This window comes from Colias croceus, chromosome 4 (genome assembly GCF_905220415.1).
Source record: "Colias croceus chromosome 4, ilColCroc2.1".
NCBI lineage: Eukaryota > Metazoa > Arthropoda > Insecta > Lepidoptera > Pieridae > Colias > Colias croceus.
The window spans coordinates 520,293-539,466 of record NC_059540.1 but is presented as its reverse complement, the minus strand read 5'-3'; the positions used below and the strand labels follow the sequence as shown (position 1 = coordinate 539,466).

The window sequence follows — 19,174 nt, the reverse complement described above, 5'->3', positions numbered from 1 at the left end:
TGTCCAAGAATCGATACTAATATAATATGTAAAGTTAAAAGTACAGAATTAAAATGCTGACTGGTCTTTAAGACCTTAATTACCATTTAATAAATCAATCTAGAATTCCCTTCGAATTTGATCTATTATAAGATTATAAAATTACTATGTATTCGAATTCTTCATAGTTTCTTACTTAATGCTGCACATTGCATTTGTTTTGACTTCAAAATATCGTATCTATATCTACCGCCGCTGCTCATCTTTTTTTAAGATAATTCATTTCCTAATTGTTGCATTATACAGCTTTTTACTGTATTCTGTATTGTGTAACATGTTTTACAATAAGATAAATTGTCTACTTAGTCAAGTGACAGTATCTATTCATCGAGGAAACATCCACGTCATGTGCTTATCTCAATTTTCCCACAATTATTGTACTTTTATAGTTCCGCAATTGCGTTATTTATCAAACAATCATTTGTTTTTACTGATCGATTGCATAAATTGTTTTATGTTTGAACTGGTTTCATCTAGATTTTACAATAAACTGAAACATTTATTTATTCAAGTACCTAGACTTCTTTTAACCTAAAAATAAGGATTTTTAGTATAGTATTCCTTTAGTAGTAGTAGTAGTTAGTAGTAGTAAATATTACAACCCAGAAGTGAATATATCGATTGCACAAATTAGTATACCTTTAGAAGAAGAGTTACGAGTTTAGTACAATTTTTTGGGAAATATGCATAACTTCATTCTGACCTAGATATTAGATAGAGCTCCAGCTCTACATTGCATAATAGTGTTTTACTTAACGCTGGCTGTATAACTTAGTCTAGTACTTTATTTTATTGCACCGATCGCATTGTGCAGGTAGGTTTTATTTTCATATGTCATTATAAAATAATCATAATTTAACACGATTTCAAGTGCTGGTGTAATCGCAATGCATTATGCATAATTATTGGCGGGAATCCAAGATTATCGCAGTTGTGGACACGTAGGTTGCAGCTTTTATAGGTCGGTGTTTATTGCGAGTAGATTTTTTATGAAATTAGTTTTAATTCATGACTGTACAGATAACCTTACAAAGTATGATATTTTATATATTAAGTATGTAATATTTCGAATCTGGTGATTGGACCCTGTCGTATTTTTAAAGCTTTGTTCCTTTTTATACAAAAACATTACTTAAGTTCAAAACCTACTTTTTTGGCCAAATTTTATGATTAGGTTATATAATGACCTATAAATAGCATTAATAAATTACGTTTCATAATTTGCAACACTTAAACAAACGGAGAAAATACTTTTAAATCATCAACAACCATAAACAAATCAAACGTTAGATAACGATTGATTCCATCAGCAGTATGCGCCTGCGAGTATGTCGCCTGGCCACATAGATTACATTAACTACCCCGGTGCTACATGTCAGCACTTGAGCGTAATGCCATGAATATAGCATAACTTAGGCTGCGTCGCACCCGGCGACTGCTAGTGATCGTAAGGCAGACTAAATCCAGATTATACAACGCATATCCTACTGCGCCCTCTGCGCAGTGCGCACAGCTACAAATGTAAACACCTCATTATTTATACCATCTTCGTTCTATATTATATGAGTTGTGACGAATTAAATACATTATTATTCACACCACTAAACTCCTCCAAAAAGCAAATACCAGGACTTTTGGAAAGTGACCTTCAGGGTCTGGGGATACGATGATGAGGATTAAAATTACAGAATAATAATAGAATAAATACATACAATAATACGGCTTTAAATGTTGTGGAATATCAGGTAACTTGGTGCCAATACTAAATATCAGATATGTTAATTTAATCCTTCTTATACCTACTTAAATGTAAAACGTGTTTAGATACATATTTTTAAAACTCTCCATAGCGCTACTATTTATTCAATCGGTCTCGCACCATCCAGCCTAATGCTATTCCTCCTTTTTATTTCTCAGAATTAAAGCTATATGGCGTAAATTCTTAAGCATTTCGATCATTGAATCGTTAAGTCACAGTTTTTATGGAAGCAGTATTGATGGTTATTGACAAACGGACGTTGCTTTGAAATCACATTTATGGCAATTTGTAATTTAATTCCTGATTATCTCGTTATTTACGATTGTTATTTAAGTGCAAAAAATCGAGAGCCATCTCGTAATTATAAACGTATAGTTTAATAATGTTGATAATGTGCTTCTGACAACTGCCAATAAAGAAAACGTTCTAGGAATGTGAAACTGGTGATCGTTTTCAATGCATATGAATTAACTCCAGATCAAGTACAATGTAATGTAGATATGATATACGTCTCTATGTTTAACGTATAAAATATATAAGAATAAAAGTAATAAAATACATAAGAGACATACCTATTGATTGTTACAGTATTATTTTAGATACCTACTTAGGTTCTCTAGTTTAAAATTGTTATGGTTCCTTTATTATTTCGTAATAATGTATATCGACTCATCTTATTTAATACTAGCTTCCGCCCGCGACTCCGTCCGCGCGGATGTCGGTCTTCGCGTGGATGGTTATTTCTCCATTTTGAGTACCTCTGTCAATAACATCTTATAAATATCTATTGGACCCAATTCCCAAATACGGCTAGGCCTATAATAATACGCAACGTGTGTTCGCGGTTCTACGGAACAACGTCTATGGATAAAACTGAAAAATTAAGATTAATTTTTTTCTACGTATTTTTCCAGGATAAAAAGTATCCTATTTTACGCCCAGGATAATAAGGTATAATTATACCAAGTTTCATCGAAATCGAACCGCTAGTTTTCACGTGATGCCTTCACATACAGACAGACAGACAGACAGACAGACAGACAGACAGACAAAAATTTTTTTAATTCCATATTTGGGTTTGGTATCGATCCAGTAACACCCCCTGCTATTTATTTTTTCAATATTTTCAATGTACAGAATTGACCCTTCTACATATTTATTATATGTATAGATTACACCTAAAATCTTCTGTATATATTTGTACCTGATTTGTAATAGTAAACTGTAAACACATAAATTATCGATTATTACTGAGAGTAAGACAACATTCTCATGAAACCATATTGACTCACTGGAATATATCAATCAAACCTTATTAGTTCGCATTAATTAAATCAAATGAAATCAAACCGAGTTGCAACTTGTCTACCTTTATTTGAAGCAAATTATGTGTGAACGTATGTACTATGTATCACAGAATATAATATAGGTAATACTAGAAAAAATCAAATGGCGAAATAAGATATATTACTGCTTTCCGATCTGCCATATGACGATTCAACGTCTAGTTGAGTGAATAATCGATAAAATTTATTCGGTAGAAACGTAAATAACGCTACAATATATCCAGAAAGATCGGCCCTTTGAACTTTGATTGCGTGTAATTATTTTAATTGGAACCTCATGCGAAACAGAAACCGTACGGCACGTCACGTCAGGGAGTCACGACACGTGACGCACGCGTCCATCAGATCGTATCTCAGCCGATTGTTATGCCACTCATAGTGATGTCACTAATTAGTGGTTATCGATTAACCTTTCAATCTTTCATTCACTAACTTCTATGGTTAATGAATCATGCGTTGGTATTGAACTTACAGGAAAGTTTGGCTTATTAAAAGTTAATAATAAATAATTAATAAAAGTTAATTTATTTGCCTTCACAACTTAAAACTATTACAAAGGAACTAAATATTATGTAAACGTGTATTTAAAAGTTAAATCTGAATCGATAACTTATCATAAACTATACCGTAAAAATGGGTAAGTACTTATATATAACATCTATCTAAAAACAAAATCGTATAATATAAATAATAACTTTATTCAACGCGCTATAATTATAATTTTGGTCGCACAAAAACAACATTTACATTATAATGTTTAATTATGAATAATAAAGTTAGATATGATTTATAAACGATTTTCAAGGGTATCTATAAATGTTTAATTGGTAACCTACTTTACGAGGTAATGCCAGCAATTAATTCAACCATGTACCTAACAGTATACAGTATATTTAAAGCATTTCAATCCCGTTGCCGATTAACTTAATCTCTATGATGATAAACAGTATGAGAACAACATTTATCTTGACACACAATTAGTCTCGATGTGCCAGGGAATACGGAATAAACAATTAAAACGCATAGATAATATCACCCACAGTTACCTGAAGAATTGTGCCGACTTTATCTATCTCTCAGGTTAGATTAAAATGTATTAATTTAATTTTAATTAAAAATATACAACAAGATCATATAATAATTATGTTGCTAATGAAGAAGCATCAATTTTTTGTACAATTCAATTGTTAAAACTTTTAGGTCACTTAAACTCGAATTAATTAATTTAATTTAATTTTAATTATAATTCATTAATAATTTACACAAACAAAAAATTCCAACACTTTCCACGAACGATGTGTTATTAGGGACTATTTGTAAGAACTTTTTAGTAGACAGGCTTAAGTTATGTTGTTAAAGATGCACTTTACCTTGGCTTCCAGATTCTCCAGGTTAACGACCCCTCCCGTCTCCAGCGTTTGCTGCAACAAACAGACCTCTTAATTGTAATGTTAATTAATGTTTGAGTACAGGCCTCTGTGCTTTGTGAACGTTTCGGCGATCGCCACAAAGCTCATGCTTGAATATAAAATGTGTTTTTAATGAGCGTTCCAATATGTTTTTATGTGAAAGTGAGCTTAGACAAAAAATGAGAATATCAAATGACTTCATTAGATTTGGAGTACATCTTTATTGAAAATTATTAATTGCTCTTTTGTGAAAAAAAGCAACATAATCTATAATATAATAATGAATCCCAAAATGTGTTGGTAAGCGCATAACTTGAGAACGGCTGATCCGATTTCGTTAATTCTTTTTTGACGTGACAACGTCTTATAATTCGATAGAGCCGGCTGCACGCACGAAAAAACATGACTCATGCGGCGTTACCTCGCTCTGAGGCGTTCCATGTAAGGCTTGAAGTGCAAGCGAGAGCGCGGAACGAGCGACAAAGAAGCACAATCGGCCTTAAGACGTTGTCACGTTCAACTATCGTCAGTGAACCGACTTTACAGACAACCAATTTTTTTATTATATTCCTTAAAGTACGAGGATGGTTCTTATGTAGAGAAAACGTAAATATGTACCACGGGCGAAGCCGGGGCGGACTGCTAGTAACACAATAAAACAAGAACATTACCAAAAACCCTTTAACCTTGAAGTAGTTATAAAGTTTCACAATAAATATAATATTAAATTCACTAAAATATACGTATCTTTAAAATTGTGTTTTATCATAAAAATAGGTAGGTATAAATCTATACTAATATTATAAAGCTGAAGAGTTTGTTTGTTTGTTTGATTGTTTGTTTGTTTGTTTGTTTGTTTGAACGCGCTAAGTTCAGGAACTACGGGGCCGATTTGAAAAATTCTTTCGGTGTTAGATAGCCCATTTATCGAGGAAGGCTATAGGCTATATATCATCACGCTAAGACCAACAGGAGCGGAGCAATGCGAGTGAAACCGCGGGAAACAGCTAGTATAATATATACCTACTTACTTACATGAGAAGCTTTTTCGATTCCCCGTAAGTGATAATATTTTGTATTCAGTTAATTATTGGAATGTGTTTTTTATTTTTTTATCTGAACATGTTGATTTATACAACGCGCTTAAATGGTAGATAATATTATAAATGGGAATAATTAAAATCGCCTGATACAAAGCAATAAGTTAATCATATAAACATAAAACATTTGAATATTTTTTTTTAAAACTCTATAAATAACCTTTAGGATTTTTTATAATTTACTTTTTGTGGTAAAATGACCTAAAAAGTTAAATTTTAAACAGAAATCCATTCTATCAATAACACATCAACAATGCGAATGAATACGAACAACATAAACTTTAAAAAATCAGTTCTCAGAAGTAATCTTCTTAATTTTTATTTTCTAAACAAGAAATAGGCATTCTAATTGAAATTAGATTTTTTGTGCGCAGGAACGCGAGTGAAACGAGGAAGTATTGTAATTGCATGACCGTACTCGGCGGTCGACTGGGATTACACAGAATTTTACTTTTCTTTAATTACCCCGCGACTATTGCTGGTATGTTCCAGTCATTAGAAATAGGGCTGTTACCGCAGTGTATTACAATAAATTCAACTACTTAAATGCGAACGTTTGTGAGGATGTATGTATGAATGTTTGGAACTCTTTCATGAAAAATCTACTGGAAGAAACTTTACAGTTCTATACATAAGAATATCACATGACCTAAGTATACAAAATACTTGGATTTGCCCGTTGAAATTGCGCGGTACAGCTTGTCATTTATATTATTTGGCTCTCTCAAATGAGCTTCAGTTAAACTTTGTAGAGACACCCTTGCCTGATAAGCTTGAGTTAATCTTAGTTGATCTATTGGCTTATTAACATTATTTTAAAAGCCAAATCATACAGGGCAAAGAAGGGTCAAATACTCACGTACCTAAAGAAATTCTTTCGCTCCAAAGAGCAAAGATGACTCATAAGTACTCGCCTCTCAAGAAAAAACTAGTAAATTAAATATGCGTAAAGGATACGCCTTTGATACAGCGTAACGGTTTTACGCCAACAGAAACATAAAAACACTAAAATGTTACATTGTAATATTCAATTTTATTTGGATGTTTCGTTTGGATATTTCCGTACATATAACTTTTTGTTTAATTTGCATATACATATTAATACAGTTTTATACCTATACTACAGAGATATTTACCATAGAGGCAGATCGCTGCTGCTTGCTGAGGTCATGGTGGCGCGTGCGGTCCTCGCCGACGTCGGAGTACTGCCCCGATTTGCGGCTGCTGGAACAATTTCAGTATTTGAAATGACAGAATAAGTTCTAAAATTATATTTTTGAGTGTGAATATTTGTGATAGAAAATGAATAATGCTCATACGCAATAAAATACGCTCGAGGAATTTAATAATAATATGAATACACAACCATAATTAAGAAAAACGATAAAATACGTCTGAATTGAAATAGCAAATTGTAGTAAAGTTAAATAGGCTTTGAGATGATCATCATAATTATTCCAGACACGCATATTCGAGGCATGTACATAACATTTATACGAGTAGGTCAATAAAATACAAGCAACGCCGTCCGTCATGCATATGCTCGCATCTCGGTGCCAACTTTCAATTCATCTTGCGTCTAGAGCATGCAATAAAATTAATGATGCGCAGACGCATGCACCGGGCATTATGGGCACACTATTTCCAATAGATTTAGCGTTATTGTGAATCGTGCTTGCGTCAGAGGAAGACGCACGATTTTAAAGTTTTATTTTAGATATAAATATTGCATGAATGGACAGATTAGAGAACGTTATTTGTTTCCATTAATTTTATCTCAGAATAGGGAATAGATTAATCTGAGGTAGATAGGTATACATATTATATAGTCTGTATAATTTGTAAAATATTTATCAAAATGTCGGTTTCAAGTTAACGTTGACGTATATTTTAGTTGAATAATAAAAAATACGTCTCTAATCGACTCTACAACTCTATATTTAGGTGTAGAGCAAAATATGATATTCACTTTACGTTTCTCTGTTTTTTGCCTCTACATTAGAATACGCTTTACTACTTTGACTTTCAGGGTGGGCATTAGAACATGTTACTGTGGGTGAGATACGATAAAATTAACACGCTACATGCTCGTTTACCTTCTACACTAAAACGTAAGTACTTCATTATCAATAGAATTGAATTTTAGGCGTAGTCTCGACACTAATCGACATCGATATCGACCGAAATCGGTCGGTAACTAACGATTATCAGTAACCAATCAGTAACTATAGTATAGACCTAAAAAATTTAGTGTTCTTTTTCCAAGAAATTTAGCTTAGTTTTAGGGAATAGATAGTAAATTAAAATTAGTTATATTAATTTTCGCATTATTACAATTGCAATTGCATATAAAAAAAGCAAATTTTATGCACAAAAAAACATGGCAGTTAATTTAATTTTAATCAAATTCGATATTTTTTATATCAATCGTTTAATTAATGTTCTATTAATTACATATTCATGGAATCCAAAATTCCATGTATGGCAACCTCTTTATTTACTTTTTTGACATTTGACATCAATCATCAATCATGAAAATAATATTTCTATCAAAATAAATATAAATTGTGTGTTTTCAAGAGGATAATTTTTAATTATGTTCTTAAAAGTCCTATAAATCTATTGGATAACAAATATCCTAAGAAAATATCAATCTGCGTTATGTTTTTATATAGTTAAAGCTATTAGTTTTAGTTTAGTAATATTTTGTTATTTGTGAAGTGCAATAAAATTCTAATCAAAAGACTCCAAAAGCTCTACAAGATAGGGCTCCAAAAGCTCTCAATTCGAATCCTTTTGAGAAATCTTTAAGACATCATAGAAACTGACGGAACTAAAACTAAGGACGGAACGGATAATTTGTATCACTTGTATTTTTAGCTTGTATTATTATATTATATTATGTGCATCATAGTATATTTTATTACAGTTAATAAGCAAAGGATGCAATGCAATTGATTTAGCGGTTCACGGTTAATATTATTTATGTGTTAAATATAAATATTTATCTATAAATTTTATATTTTACAGATGAACAAGTTACTAGAATTATTATGTTGGTGAGGGATGATGGTTTTGAGCCAAATTTTCAACTACGCTATTATAAACTGTTAAATTAAAATTTTCTAATAAATTTATTTCGTAATTGGATCGTTGTATTTTATTTGTATTCATCTGTATAATTTTATTATCCTAGAAGTTAAAAAAGAAATTAATCGAATATGAATGCAATAATTTAGGCTGAATAAATGCAGACAGCAGTACACTATTTTAATATTTATTTAATATAATATAAGAGGCTTCTTAACATTTTCAATAAGATTTTGAAACCATCTTAAAAATAAAACATTATTTGTTTATTTTATTTTAATTGCAATAACATTAAATAAGAGAAAAAAATATTGCGTTAAATCATAATATAGCATCGGAAGTGTGAAATATCTTCTATTTATTATAAAATTATAATAATATATAATGTTTCCGATATTATCAACCGTATCTACAAATCCACACAAACCGTAAGGCCCTTCTCCCATTTCGATACTTCTAGAATACGATACTCGAGTAGAATACTAGTTAGATATTTGCTCGCTGCCCGATGCTCGCATATTAAGCGACTGAAAAATGACTAAATTCATCATTATTGTGCCTCGTTTTTGTAGACGGACGCTATGTCGAGCGATTCCAGTGACGATGTAAAAGTAGGATGTACTGGATTCATCCATATATTGAAAGAAACATAAGTAAATTGTAGAGTTTTTATAGCCGCACGAGAACTACAACATGATGATAAGAATTTTTTATCTTTCTTCCGAAGAGATACGCGCGAAACGCGACGCAAAAACGACCACCTATACTAGTCGCGGACGTGTAGGATACCGGTAGCGTAATGGGAGAAGGGCCTTCGAGATCTTGTCGAGATCAAACGTCAGTATCATAACGATTGACAATGTCAAAGAATAATTTGTTTTGACAATATTCGAATGTGTTGCAAAGAAATGATTTTCCAAATCCATGAAATCTATATTTTATTTATTTTTCATATATCTACGGAATTGAAATAATGATGTTATTAATTTAGATAAAAATGCATTGCTACAAGGCTATTATTATATAAATATTTTGACGCATAAAGAAAAGTTTTGTGAAGAATAAAAATTATAAACAAATATGTATCCATTGTATGCTTCCATCAAATTGGGGAGAGGTATTAAGCGACATCATTTTCATTGCTGAAGACGGGTCTATAAATAAGTTATCGGTAATTACCGACTAATTTGTACAGACTACAGGGGCTGGTTTACCTTAATGCCCAAATGAACACGTATGTAAAATTTACACCTACACAAGCATTTCATAAAGTAAATAACATGTAGAGTCACATTATGTTTCCTGCAGTGTTATATTTTATATCTACCTACTCAATAAGCGAAATAACTTGAAGAAACCTTTTATTTATACTCTGCATTGCATTCATTCGTAAAACTCTTATACAAACCATTCAAGCATACTATTTCGAGAAGTGGTGATCAGATCTATGTTACATATTTGGTTCAATAAATAACTATACCTTGCAAGTTTCCTATGAGCCCGGCGGCCGCCACTGATCATCGAGAGCGTGCTCATCACCGCCGACATGGCCACGGTGATTGTTCATAAGACCTGAAAAAAGCCTTATATTACAAATTTTTAACGCTTGACACATATTCACCTATATTGATTATTAAATTTATAGATACAGTATGCACACAAAAAGTTTTCCCAGTAAGTTCATGTTCATCTTTTGCGAATTGCTGTTTTATTCAGGAGACAAAACTTTAAATTGGTTTCATATGTTTTTCTTAGAAATGTATCGTATTAATTTTATAAAACCAATAATTAAACCCATTTTTATTTCTGAATAGTGTATATTTAATACTAGCTTCCGCCCGCGACTCCGTCCGCGCGAATGTCGGTCTTTGCGTGGATGGTTTATTTCTCCAATTTGAGTAACTCGGACAGTGACATCTTATAAATATCTATTGGACCCAAATACGGCTAGGTCTATAATAATACGCAACGTGTGTTCGCGGTACCTACTACAGAACAACGTCTATGGATAACTGAAAAATTGAGATTAATTTTTTTTCTACGTATTTTTCCAGGATAAAAAGTATCCTAAGCCCAGGATAATAAGGTATAATTATACCAAGTTTCATCGAAATCGAACCGGTAGTTTTCACGTGATGTCTTCACATACAGACAGACAGACAGACAGACAGACAAAAATTTTTTTAATCACATATTTGGGTTTGGTATCGATCCAGTAACACCCCCTGCTAGTTATTTTTTCAATATTTTCAATGTACAGAATTGACCCTTCTACAGATTTATTATATGTATAGATATGCTGTTGGTAATAATTATGCAAAATATAATTGTTTAAACCAGAAGTTCAACAATATCTATAAATAACTCAATAGGTAATTCAGGTAGTAATAAAAATGAAAACAATTCCATTACAAATCACTTTAAAGACATCAAACGATCTTTTGTTAACCGTTAGCGCAATTACACATCTTTGCTCAATCGGTTGGCAGAATGTTGGCAGATACGCGGTTTGCACAACACCCGTGGCAATCGCTTAAACATTATAATTACTGCATTACGTGAGTGACTCAGCGTCATGGGAACTATTGGAGGATTGCACAAATGCAGCCTTCCGATGTATTCAAATTTGATGCGAATTGTATATTGTAATTCGCCAATTTGCCAAATTTATTTTTTTACCAAGATAAAATATGACCTCTATATGTTAGGTTTTATTCCTTTCAGTTTTAAAATTACTAGGTCGACTAAAAAAATGTGATTTATTTAGCCTCATTCATTCAATATTCAATACCATATAAGTAGGTATCTACATGAAATTCCTACATTGTGCAACTACATTGTTTCAACCCTGGTCAGCAATCAGGGCTGATATTTTCACATATTATTGCTACGTCCAGGATCCACGTACTACCACTCAACTATGAACTAAAATGTAAGTAATGCTATACATTTATAAATCTGCTATCGCAATAATCTTCGTATTCCCAACGCCAGATTTACATATAATAGCCCCGGCGTCACATGCGGTGTTTATCTGATAAACTATGAAAGCTCTCGCCCGATTATGGTAGTTGGAATTTATTTAACGGTAGGAAATATTCTATTTATGTACAGCCAACTTTCAGCTTCACAGAAGAGTATGTGTAAATAGACATTGTACGATACTGATTAAAGATTCCTTCAGTAATGTATTAATTTCTATGCATGTAGGTTTATAAGCTCATCGAGGTATGTACATACGAATTTATTTCACCGTAACTTCAAAATTTATGAAGGCATTTAGAAATTCAGTTTAGTTTTTAACTGACGTTCCCAAAAACAAAGGCGTATCTTTTAAATAATGTAATTTGTTAAAAAATATTTATTACTTAACTAAATATTGGTGCATAATTTATTTGCAATTTTATCTTATTAGAGATTAAATTAAAAAGAAATTGTGCGAGAAAATTGAGATAAAACGCATTAGGAGCTCGTGCTTGACCGCATACCTCTTAATGAAGTGTCGATACGGTCTATAAATGGCTATGGTGACCTAGAGTCAGCATGTCTATTCACTTTCAAGTATTTATATCATTTTATATCTAATAAATAAATGTTAAATATCATAATGTGCTGGTTTTATTGCTATTTAAATCACCAGCTTAGGTATACATTATACATTTTATCTCACAGCAATGATGTAGAGCAAAACAAAAAGCTTAGGATGTGTGATTTATAAAGTTCACTACTTATTACTACCTATTATTAAGCAGGTTTAAAATAATCTTATAATAACATAACATAGGTTAATATTTATAAATCAAGAAACGACAATTATAAGTAAAATGACGACACAATTTCTGAAGCTTAAATCCTTTTTCCCTTTCCCATTCTAACGGTATTTCCTTCATAAAATTTTAGAAGTTCATGGGTATTAACTTAATGACACGGAATTGTGAGTTTTATCTGCTGAGAGATTTTAAGTAAGTATAAATTATACTTATTAGTTTTAGGTTTCATATTTTATTATTTTCTATTGATGGTTCTATTTGCAACATTGTTGAATGATTTATAATTTACTAGCTTACCACCCGCGGCTTCGCTCGCTTTGTCTAAACCTAAGAAATTATATACTAAAACCTTCCTCTTGAATCACTCTATCTATTAAAAAAAAACCGCATCAAAATCCGTAGCGTAGTTTTAAAGATTTAAGCATACAAAGGGACATAGAGACAGAGAAAGCGACTTTGTTTTAGGTATACTACCTATGTAGTGATAATGAGTATTATTTCTTAAATGTTTTAATTCGCAAAAAGGATAGGTAACAAAAACTCAAATATATAAGGACCACCAAACATAAGAGAATGTTGCCTATTAAAATGGCTCTACTATAATATTTGCATTATTGCGATTAACTTTCCCGTAATAAGTAACCTATAAACGTCCAAAGAAAGATACAAAACGTCATAATTAGTGTCGACATGTACGTTATCACAGTCATCATTTGACGATATATTTCTAAAGAAGGGTACGTTGCGCAGATGACGCAGTCTTTCCGGCTAGATAAACTAATCACCCAGCGTTACTTGCGGACGCATCTATAAAGTGTTATCACAGAACAATAAGAACATAGTGTTATCTTGAGATGTGGAAATATAAGGCCGGTGGAGTACGGGCGTTTTAACGCGTCGTTATTGGATATAGCTTAAATTAAAAAAAAATAAGCTAGAGAAATAAAACTAAATTAAGGTCACATCTGACTCATATTCACGAAATAATAATTAATTCGATATTTTCCCTGTAATATTCTTGTATAATTATAACAGAGACAGCCTTTATCTATATATATATATAAAACTCAAAGGTGACTGATATAGTGATCTATCAACGCACAGCCCAAACCACTGGGCGTATCGGGCTGAAATTTGGCATGCAGGTAGATGTCATAACGTAGGCGTCCCCTAAGAAAGGATTTCCCGAAATTCTTGCGGGAACGGGGAAAAACGGGGATGCACGTACAAAGTCGTGGGCGGAAGCTAGTCTGTTATAATTTTCACATTTAGCCCCACTGACTTTCTTACATCACTCTCTAACATTAGTGTTTCTAATTATAAAAGCATGGTTGTCACACAATTAGGTACGTTGTTCAAGCGTAAATAAACTTTATCTATAAACAAATTATGTTTAATTTTGTAACGTAGAACATTTAGGTACAAGTACTTACAACGAACATAAATTGCAAATTAATGTATGCTAATTGCTCTTTCGATTTTTCTGGAAAAATGTAGAGCTCTAGAATAGGTATATCTATGTGCAACGTGAAAAGTAAGAAGTATATTATGAGTATGTCTATCCACAGAAAGTAATAGATTAATTATCTTAAAAATATCGAGAAAATATTCGACAATAAATACGAAGTAATAAATTTACCAACCGGTATCATACATTCAAGCTTATTAGTAGTCAAAGGCAGATTAAAAACAGTATATTTTTAAAGAAACGACAACTATGTTATCGTTAAGTACTTTAATTTAAATAGCGGACTAATTCAGTCGTTGCTTTAACAACGTTTAGATAAACACATATTCCTGTTTAAAATTAACACAGACTATATATTTTAAAATAATATTTAAATACAGTAAATATTGAATTGTGTCGAATCTTGGAGCCAATAACAAAACGGTTCTCACCAAACATCGCGCGACAATAAAACACGTTAAGTAATGTCCAAATAAGTTTCTCACACTTGTATAAATCTTGCTACACAATGAATCCATAAATTTGTGTCCAAACCTCAATTTCCGTTAAAATAATATGATATATATACCTATGTGTATCCTTTGAACCGTGCAATCATGATAACATTTTCCTATTACCCTTCAAACCCTTATTTAAATATTTTTTTTTTAATTCCATGCTACTTTCTCTATTTTTAGTAATCCATCGCAGGTGCAGTCTCATCGCATGAAGAAGGTAATAAAATATACGTTGACACGTTACCATGTATCATTACAAAAAATATATACATAGTTAACCTTTAAGATTCGACACCACAGATTAAAAAAAAATATTCACACTTCACACTCCATGAAACGTATCAGATCGAATTCCATTAATCATTATAAATCAACGTGTGCCAAAACGCGTAGTAAACGCGTAAAAAGTGTATCTGAATAGTGAATAATTATATACTTACTTACATTCAGATTGAGATCTAATATTTTTATTGCATCAAAAGTGATATAATTAAGTTTATGTTCTTGTATATGTCATACATACATCGAAAACCATTTCTAAACACACTTTTGACATTCAGTATAAATCTTGCAAGTTGTACCCAACTTGAGGTCAGTTTTGACATGCCACGGCTTAAATTACATAGTTAACATTCCATAAATACACAGTTGACAGATATATACTACTTACATAAATATTTGGGATGTTAAAATTAGAGTTTAGAGTTGATGATGAAATTGAAATTTCATAACTTATTTCTGCGAATGTGCTTTGGAATTGTTCCGATGAGGATTGGTATCAAAATTCTGATAGCAAGGCGTGCACGAACCGGTCTCAAGCCACACTGATTTTTTTATTCTTTCTCGTAAAACCATGAACCGACATCGCCTTTGGGGCTTTTCAAACTAACAAACGATTATTTTAAACGGAAAATATTTCATGGAATAACATCGAACCAATACACATTTTAACATATTAATAATATATTTAACAACTAGCTTACCGCCCGCGGCTTCGCCCGCTTTTTCTAAAACGATTTGAGATTTAAACTATCCTATCTCTCAAGTTGAATCGAACTGCACATGGTGTGCGAATTTTATTATAATCGGTTAAATGGTTTAGGAGTCCATTGAGGACAAACATTGTGACACGAGATTTATATATATATTATATATAAGATAAGATATAACATTGCACCTTCTTACATTATAAACAAAACGCCTGCATAGGTATATCCTATTGAAATCAGTAAAATGTATGCAGTCTCATAGACGCGCAGAAATGTGGCTCTCTAATTAATTATTTATTAGTCACAAACGATGCATAAATTCATTCAAACTTATAGCCCAGTGGTCGAAATTTTTACAATAAAATATATAAATACATATTTTTAAAGATAAATTGTTTGTGACGAATATGTCTTGGTAAAATATATGAAACCAAATAAGGAGAAAAGCAGTTATTTTTTACATAAAAAGCAATTAACAAACTAACCGTTGGAAATTGATTTTGTAGCTAGTACGCACACAAATCTCATAAATCAATTTAATTTGAAAATTATTGAAATGAATATTTAAAAATCTGATTTATAGCGTAATAATAAATATTGATAATTTTATTTGAGCTATTATAATATGAATTATTCAAATAAAGAAAATAACAGTTTTATTGACGTTTTTTATGATATTTTTTTCTGACTTCGTTCATCCTTTCACGCGTTCTGCGCCGCATGTCGTTATCATAACACATTATAATGAGTAAAGGAAATAATATATCAAGTGTGAAGTGATACGCGGAAATGTTCTGGTAGGAAATCATCGATTATATTATAGAAATCGAGTGCAAATTGCGCTTAGTTTGCGGTTCCTACGAGACGCGATGTCACTGCGTCTAACAATCTCATAATTACAAGGAACACGCATAAATTAAAGCGACAATTAATTATAGGATAATGAAAGTTAATTGCAGACGCATAATCATATAGTTACTGATTAATAATGTAACAAGTCATGTTCCCCAAATGGAACTGTGCGTAATACACATTCGCTTCGATTGTAATTACATACTTTAGTCTTTATCATATACTAGCCGCTCCGCGCGGTTTCACCCCCGTGACTCCTGTTAGTCGTAGCGTGATGGTATATAGCCTATAGCCTTCGTCGATAAATGAGCTATCTAACACCGAAAGAATTTTTCAAATCGGACCAGTTGTTCCCGAGATTAAACAAAACAAACAAACTCTTCAGCTTTATAATCTTTTAATATATATATAAATCTCGTGTCACAATGTTTGTCCTCAATGGACTCCTAAACCACTCAACCGATTATAATAAAATTCGCACACCATGTGCAGTTCGATCCAACTTAAGAGATAGGATAGTTTAAACATGTAGGTACCACGGGCGAAGCCGGGGCGGACCACTAGTATTAAGTATAGATTTTGAATGCTTCTTGACAGATTTCGCTGTATTTGGACTCTATGTGAACGTCTCATGCCTCAGATGAAGATTAGTTACCTAAATGCGAATATAGGTGACTGACTTGTGTCTTATATTACTAGTTTCTCAATAATAATAAAATAATTAATAAAGTTATACGACAGTAATAAATAGCGAATGGGCTACCTGTTTATTAATGCAATCAATTATGGTGACTTAAAAACAATTTAAACACTCGTTTTCATCATAATAGACTTATCTTTTAATTAAAATCTCATATCGTTACAAAGAAATTTCTTATAAATTATTTAAACGTGAAACCATTGGTTGATTTTGCATAATTACAGGCCGGGCTGTTAACTTTATATTATCATACAATTTTCTACAATTTCTACGCGGAGATCACCATGTGTCTAATGAAGTCATGTTACAATGATTATGTGATTATGGAATATAATAAACGATGTAATACGAGACGCCTGCATACTAAAAGCTTCATAGAAAACTTGTATTACCTTATCGTAGAATTTTAATGTTATTATTAAAAGCGATTATCATGTAACCTTTAGGTTAGGAATTTTTGTAATAAGTTTAAATTCTTGATAGATGTTTTATAATATGAAAGAGTCACGCAAAACAGCCAGTTGCGTTATTTACATACATTATTTCTGTATAGGTACACTCGTTTTCTTTACATGTTATTTTTATATTCTAGATTATATTTATGAGTATATATTTTACTTGTGTGCCTATCTATAATCTTTCATTGTATTGCTTGCTAATATTTATATAACCGTTATAAAGAAAGTTGACGAACAGGAAGCGATGTAATTTGCGCACTGTACAGTGTACATAGCTATGGATAAACCAATAAATTCCGCAGAAAGTCAAGTGCAGGAGCAGCCGCGCGTGAACACAGGTGCAGGGCGAAGGGCGGAGGGCGCAGCCCGAGCGTGACGCGGCGGAGACTCCCACGTTATTCTTACTACATTTAGTTACAAACTTACATTTACGATATTACGAAACGAATAAATATATGGTAGGTATATATAACTAATCATAAAATTATATTTGGAGTTTGAGTCGTAACTGTAAACGTAGGTAGATAGTAAATCTATCAACAAAACTGCTTAATCGACTTAAAAGAATGATTTTTATTCAATTGTAGAGTTGAGACTTTAGTATTTTTGGAATCTCACTATTTAGAATTAGAGCTAAGCAATTTCACACATATACTACATGCATTTTGGTAATCGCTATTCGATATTATAATTTATATACAGACATAAACATCGCTTTTTATCTAGTTTCATCATTTTCACCAAGCGATGGTACAATAATTGAGTCAATTGTTTTTCCATTAGATACAGGCTTGGCAGTAGTTAGCGAACAATTTGTAGCTGTTTTCTTTGTTCCGGCTCAGAAAAATTATTACTAAATTTCCTGTTATCGTAACGGACACGACGGGTCGGGTCTGTTGACTCAGGGGAGTAAATTGATGTCCTTACTTCTCTAATGTATTTAATGTAGAAGTTTGTTTTGTGCCCTTCAGCAAAATAGCAAAAGATAGACGATTATCTTCACAATTTATGGTTGGTGGCTTGAATTGGCTACTTAGCATCTCGGAATGGCTCTCTACCTATTTGATTTATCAAAACTTCGATATTGGTAGAGCAACCGAATCATTGCTATTTAACAATGACAATTTTCAAGATAATATCAACAAGATTGACTTAAGTATGTTATGAATCTAATGAGCTTAGATTACAAAATAAAACTAATGAGTTTGTATGCAAGATCATTATAAAATAGCAGACTGAAAAAAAGAATGACAATTTAATGATTACGAATGCATTTATTGTAATGCATAACATAACTAGAGAGTGACAACTATGCCATAATCATTTTCCGAGAGACATCACAATATAATATAATAGCCACAATAATAGCAGTTCAACGATGTCGTTGTTCGTTTTCAGGTGAAATAGAAACGCGAACAAAAAAGCGCACGTAACATATAGTATTTACCTACACTCTGCATCACCCGGACTTTCTGCGTAATGAGACATGTCGTGCAGCTATCGTTTAATAAACACTGTTCACTAAAGAAGATACTTTTTTTGGTCAGCATCGCATAAGTAAGCATGTGGAACCAAATGCCTTACTTATAAGGGTTGAGTTTTTGGGTAATGAAGAGTTACGCTATCATAGTGTCATGTTGTCATCTGTTGCTCTATGGACATGTGTTGTTAATTAGGACGGTTGCTATTTAATGAAA

General features: G+C 32.1%; 1 protein-coding gene across 1 annotated transcript in view; it reads right to left on the bottom strand.

The window, feature by feature from the left end:
* Positions 1-19,174, bottom strand: part of LOC123691502 — a 45,750-nt gene that overhangs the window by 16,137 nt on the left and 10,439 nt on the right. Inside the window, exons 2-4 of the mRNA XM_045635924.1 lie at positions 10,224-10,315; positions 6,790-6,877; positions 4,515-4,565 (exon numbers count right to left, since the gene is read on the bottom strand). Of these exons, the coding sequence (XP_045491880.1) occupies positions 4,515-4,565; positions 6,790-6,877; positions 10,224-10,291 (207 nt within the window). The 5' untranslated portion in view covers positions 10,292-10,315. The remainder of the gene's footprint in view (positions 1-4,514; positions 4,566-6,789; positions 6,878-10,223; positions 10,316-19,174) is intronic.